The 6,060-nt window shown below is 39.5% G+C and overlaps 1 protein-coding gene and 1 pseudogene across 1 annotated transcript; both read right to left on the bottom strand.

Moving 5' to 3' along the window:
• Positions 1-1,850: 1,850 nt before the first annotated feature.
• On the bottom strand, positions 1,851-3,432 carry LOC148571115 (uncharacterized; annotated as a pseudogene).
• Positions 3,433-4,995: 1,563 nt separating this feature from the next.
• LOC107633166 (uncharacterized) lies at positions 4,996-5,403 on the bottom strand. Its single transcript, XM_016336802.1, has one exon. It carries the CDS (start codon positions 5,401-5,403, stop codon positions 4,996-4,998), a length of 408 nt encoding a protein of 135 aa, XP_016192288.1.
• Between the last annotated feature and the right edge of the window lie 657 nt (positions 5,404-6,060).

Raw genomic sequence — 6,060 nt, 5'->3', positions numbered from 1 at the left:
GGGCCGTGTCAAGTCGCGCCTCATGCACCAAGGAACAAGGGAAGTAGCGCTCTGCTCTTGCCAAGAGCGTAGCACTCCCTTTGCTTTGGAGAGGTTTCAAGTTCGAAACCTTGGGGAGGCATTGCTGGCTCTTTTTCTTTGTGAAGGAAACAAGGTTGGCGCATGCATTGAGTGGGAGTGCCTTGGGTTCGAAACTTGGGGGATGCCTTTGGCCAATTTTTGGCTTATTTCCTTTGTGAGTAGCACTCCCCCACTCTCCCTTGCTCATGAGTTCGAACCTTGTAGCTTTTACTAGCAAACTTCTTCCTTGAATTTATTTTTGAGTGAAGCCCGATAATGCTCTTGACAAGAGCGGAGCATCATTCTTCTCCCCTTTCTCTCTTGGTTCAAAATTGTGCTCCGCTCTCAAGGGGAGCGTAGCATCCAAGTCTTGCTTCCTTGGTTCATTGTTGTGCTCCCTTAGAGAGTGCTCCGCTCTTGGAGAGAGCACTGTGCTTCTTCCTTCCATGTGCCATACTTCCTTGTTTCCTTTGCCACACTCTTCTCTTCCTTGGGCCACGCTTCTTAGGCCACGCTTTCTTGGTTTCTTCTTTTCTTCACTTACAAGTAATCAAAACAACCAATCAAAGTATCACCAAATTCACAAGGTTTATAAATCATTTAAATCTCAATTAAATTTAGCTTGAACCTCATGATTTAGTATCATTTAAATGGTGGTTGATTGATTCAAAGAAACCATGCAATTCCATTCCAAATTACTTACTTACAATGCAAGAAAGTGCATGAAACCTAATAAGAACAAAGAAAAAGACTAGTAAAACTAGGCTAAGATGAATTGTCATCACAACACCAAACTTAAAACTTGCTTGTCCCCAAGCAAGCATTAAACATAATAGAAGATAAAAAGAAATAGAGAAATATGCATGTCCTTATTTAGCATATAGTTGAACTTGGTTCATGGGGTTTTATGCAGATCAATAGTAGCTCATTTATTACTTGCTGTTAAACAAACAATATTTCCTCAAGGGTTCACTAAGGTTGCTGCTACAATGCCTTACTTTTTGCTTACTTCCCTTGTTAACTTTTTCCTTCTTTCTTTTGCTTAGAGAGCTTATTAATTATTGAAGGCTTGGTGGCAAATGTTGCAGTAGCCTTTGGCTTAAATATACTCAACATTCCTTCACCACAGACACATGGCTCACCTTTTTCTTCCTAAGATCATTGATGTGCAGCATCTCTTTGGATAACTAAGTGTTTTGTAGCTAGGTTGCTCTTTATTGTGGACTTTCAGTTGGCAATCCCAAATCAATTGATCTAAGTGGCCAAGTTTTGAAATACTCCTTAGAACTTACTTGTCCAAGCATATCCTAGTACACAAACACCACAGGCATATGTCCTAGGGTCCAAGCTATTGGTGTCTAGCCTTATTATTTGTTTCTTTGCCACTTTTTGGGTTTTCTATTTCTTTTTCTTTCTGTTTTGATTTATTTTCAAGGGATTTTCATTAATTGAAGGATCATAGCAGCAACTAGCTTAAGCTTCAAGTAACATGTCATTATGCAGCATTTATTTTGTGAGATAACAATTGAATCAAACACATACCACCACTAACTTTCATTCTAACTTTTGCAACATTGAACAATTACTTTTCTAAATCAAACATCTCTCTTTTATTCAAACAGCAAGGGGAACAAAACAAAATACTCAAGCTAATGAAGGATGGCAATTATTATGCAGATAACTTTTAAGCTGAAAACATATGCAAAACAAAGAACAATTGGAGGTATATCATGTTTCAGATATACATCTTCCTTATTTAGTTTAAAATTATGAAAGAACTTCACCACCTTCTAGTTGTCATGTCCCTGGTTATTGCTTGATTCTCTCTTCTTCTTCTTTCTCTTCCAGAGCTTGGAGTAGTCCTGAGTTTCTTCACTAGGGCACCTTCTATCCCAGACAGGATCTATAAGACCTGAGAGCTCAACTGCCTCCAATCTTTCATGTATTACCTCTATGTAATGATGATACCTTGCTTTCTGTCGGACTCTAAACTCTTGGCACTCATCAAATGGTTTGATTTGTGGATCTAGTACTGGCATATTGTGGGTCAAATACTCCAACCTTGCTTGCATATTGTCATCATACTTTAATTGTTGCACATGTCTAACCTCTCTAATAGTATGATGAATGTTTTTCCACTGATACAAGTTGTGAGTATATTCCCCATATTTGGCTTGGGTCAGGAACATTTTGTCATATGACTCTTGAAGTTTTGTTATTTGTTCTCTTTGCCCCTCAAGAATCTTAGCTTGAAATTCTTGTTGTTGGACCATCATTTGTTGCTGCCTGCTCTCTTGTCTTTCCTCCATTCTGTGGTGCCAAGATTCATTTTGCTCCCTATCTTTCAAATATTGCTCCCGGTGCTCTAGATATTGCTCTTGGTGCCTTGAATATTGCTCTTGTGCTCTCACATTTTGTTGTGATATTTCCTCAAGAGCTCTTTGTAGTTGACTCAGATCTATGGCACTGTGAGCTTGCTCTTCCCCTTCCTCTGATCTTCTTCTCCTTTGGGGTCTTTCTTCTTGATCATCATCCTCACTAATTCCTTCCATATTTCTCTTTGTGATTCCCGTCCCTTTTTTTACTTTCTATGTGTCCTCATCTTCAAAAATCACTTCAGCTTTGTTGTATAGCCTTAGAATGGTGCTTGGATGACCGAGCCTAGTTGATTTGTTTGTGCTCTCAGCTATCTCTCGAATACTGTCAGCTATGAGTTGTGCAAGGTTGATTTCTCCCCCCATGTAAGATACAGTATGTCAAGAGTGCTCGCTTGATTGTGACCCCTGAGGTGTTTCCAGTAGGGAGTATAGATCTCCTTACTATCTCATACCACCCCTTGGCCTCAGGAATGAGATTTATTCTTTTTAATTGGCTTGGGATTCCTTTTGAATCTCTTTCCCAGTCTGTGTCTTCCCAGCATATCTCCTGTAAGATCTCATCAGGGTCATTCTCTCCCTGCAGTCTGGCCTCATAGCTGAGCTCTTCATAAGTTATAGTTCTCAACTTCAAGGCCCTTGTAATGGATGCTGGACTGAAATCCACTTCAACTCCTCTAACATAACTTTTGTAAGGGATGCTGTCTTCACTCTCTTTCACAGCATTTGCATAAAATTCCCTGATCATGACAGCACTAATCTTGTTGAGAGGATCGCATAAAAGATTCCACCTTCTTTCCCTAGTGATTTGCCTCATGATGGGGTATTCCCCGTCCCTCAGCTCAAAACCCCTCTCATAAATGATGTGCTTTGTTTTCATGAATCTATGATATTTTCTTTCATAAAACGGAGATCTAAACTTCCTTGTATCATAGGATGGGGGTTTGGTTACCATTGGTTCCTTCCCTTGTCTTCTCTTTGAACTTGATGAAGCCATGAATTCAATTAGAGGGAGGAGGCAAGGGTGGATTTGTGGTTGGTTGAGGTACGGTTTTATAGTGTAAAGAGAATGAAGAAAGAAATGTTGCTGTTGAGAGGGGAGTGGGACGTGTTTAGTATTGCACAAGGTGGAGCAAGGACTTATGATTGTAAGAAAGATTTGTAGGAACATGTGATACAAGAGATGTCTCAACTTTATTTATAGGCAAGGCATTAAAGCTTTGGACGAAGACCATACTTGAAGAGGAATTCGGTCATGACTTATGAAGGGTGGAGATTGACGTGAACAACATAGTAACTTCATGAGATGAACGGCTTGCATGTTCTCTTGAGGGTTGACAATGATTCTCTTCCTATTGGTTTCATGAGGTTCATCCTCCAAGGTGACTAGCATGCAGATTTTTGCTTTCCAAGGTAGGCACACCTCTCTAGGCACATGTGATCCTTCTCTCTTGGCTTGTCATAGCCGTGTCTTCATCTTGTCTTCACCTCAACCTTCTTTTTCCTAATTAAATCAAAATGGTAAACTTTAGGACACAACTGCAGCACGGTGATGAAGTGGTGAATGCTTAGATTATTTATTATGTTCCTTAGTATTAAAAGATCAATTGTGTCCCTTACTTAGTGAACCAAGGTTTGGTGAACACCAAACTTGTCTCTTGCTAAGGGATTAATGTAAAAAGCAAGCAATTTATCACAATTGATACATTCATCCAAAGTTCTAATTCATTTTCTAACATAAATTCCTAAAATGAAACAATGTATGATTCATCTATGCATGACTTTGATTCTATGAACAAAAGTTGATCCTTCTGAAATTTGGTACATATGCAGACACCAAACTTAATGTTTGGTCATATACTTCATCGAAATGACTAAGCATATGATCTAAGAATGCTTGAAAAGCTGATTTTTGTGTGCTGTCAAGCACACCAAACTTAGAAGTCTAGCATGTGTTTCAAATCAGTGTATGCATCTGTCAAGTATGTCTAATAAAATTCAAAATCATGCTAAGGTGATCATAATTTATTGAATTCAAAAATGAACAAGAATCTTAAATCATGGGTTGCCTCCCATGGAGCGCTCTTTTATTGTCATTAGCTTGACATTGGACCCCTCTTTTATGGTGGTTGATGCTGTAGTGTCTCAGCTTATACCCCCTGACTGTGAGCTTCTTCTTGGTTCCTTGATGTTCAATTTCGGCATGCTCTAGCGAGAGTATTTTGCCGACAGTATAGTAGTCATCAGCTTGTTGGATTGCCCCCAGTTGTTGATAGATCAACTGTACTTCATCACCCTTGGAGAACCCCTCTGTTGGAATCTTTTTGTTCTTCCAACCCTTTTTAGTTTTGTTCTTGTTTTTCTTCCTTCTTTTTGTTGCCCCTTTTTCCTGGACAGTGGGCTTTACTTTGGGACTTTTCTTCTCATTGATTAATACTTTAATGTCTTCTTGAATTTCTTCATCACTATGCACAATCTCTTTCTCTTTTTGCCCTACTGTATTATCTATTTCTTGCTTTGGAAGGTAACTCCTGATCGTCTTATTAATTCCTTCCTTCCACTACAAGTTTTCCTTGTCAGTTTCCATGCAGTCTTTCTTTTCATCAATGAGCTGTGTTTCTGGAAATACATTCAGGGTGACGCTTTCATCATGTATTCTGAGGGTTAACTCTCCTTGCTCTACGTCTATAATGGCCCTAGCAGTGGCCAAGAATGGTCTCCCCAGTATAATGGAATCACCTTCATCTTCATCTGAGTCTAAGACCACAAAATCTGCAGGGAATATAAATTTGTCTACCTTAACTAGAAGGTTCTCAATCACACTCCTGGGACATATCACTGACTTGTCCACCAATTCTAAAGATATCTGTACTGGTTTCGTTTCTTCTATGCACATCTTTTTCACTAGAGAAGAAGGCATCAGATTGATACTAGCCCCTAAGTCACACAGTGCCTTGTTGATGGTCATACTACCAATGGCACAAGGTAGAAAGAAACTTCCAGGATCTTCAAGTTTAGGAGGGGAGTCCTTTCTGGATTAATGCTCTGCATTCTTTAGTGAGCAGTATAGTTTCATTCTCTTGCCAACTTCTCTTCTTGTTAATAAGCTCCTTCAAAAACTTGGCGTACAGGGGCATTTGCTCTAGTGCTTCAGCCAGGGGAATGTTGATCTCCAATTTCTTGAAGATTTCGAGAAAATTAGGAAAGTGTTGGTCCTTAGTCTCGTTGTTGAACCGTTGGGGATATGGCAATGGAGGTGTGAAGTTTACTCCCTGCCTTTGATCCTTGGTTGGTTCCTCAATTGCTTCCTTCCCTTTTCTTGAAATTTGTGGCTGGTCTTCCTCTTCTTGAGCCTAATTTTGAGTTTGCTTGCTTGCTATTACATCCTCATCATTGGCTTCCTCTTTTTCACCCTGTTTCTTGTCATTTTCCTTTGGCTTCTTGGTTGCTTCTTCATCTTTTATCAAGATCTTTCCATGCCTTAGTTGTATAGCTTTGCATTCCTCTTTTGGATTAGGAATGGTGTCACTTGGGAGTGAGATTAAAGGCCTCTTAATGGCAATTTGCTTGGAAAGCTGTCCAATCTGCCTCTCCATATTCTTCATGGAAGCTTCCTAGTTCTTTG

This window comes from Arachis ipaensis, chromosome B3 (genome assembly GCF_059453495.1).
Source record: "Arachis ipaensis isolate K30076 ecotype BB chromosome B3, ASM5945349v1, whole genome shotgun sequence".
In the NCBI taxonomy this organism is placed as follows: Eukaryota; Viridiplantae; Streptophyta; class Magnoliopsida; order Fabales; family Fabaceae; genus Arachis; species Arachis ipaensis.
The sequence above is the reverse complement of the archived record's forward strand: the minus strand, read 5'-3'. Positions and strand labels throughout refer to the sequence as shown.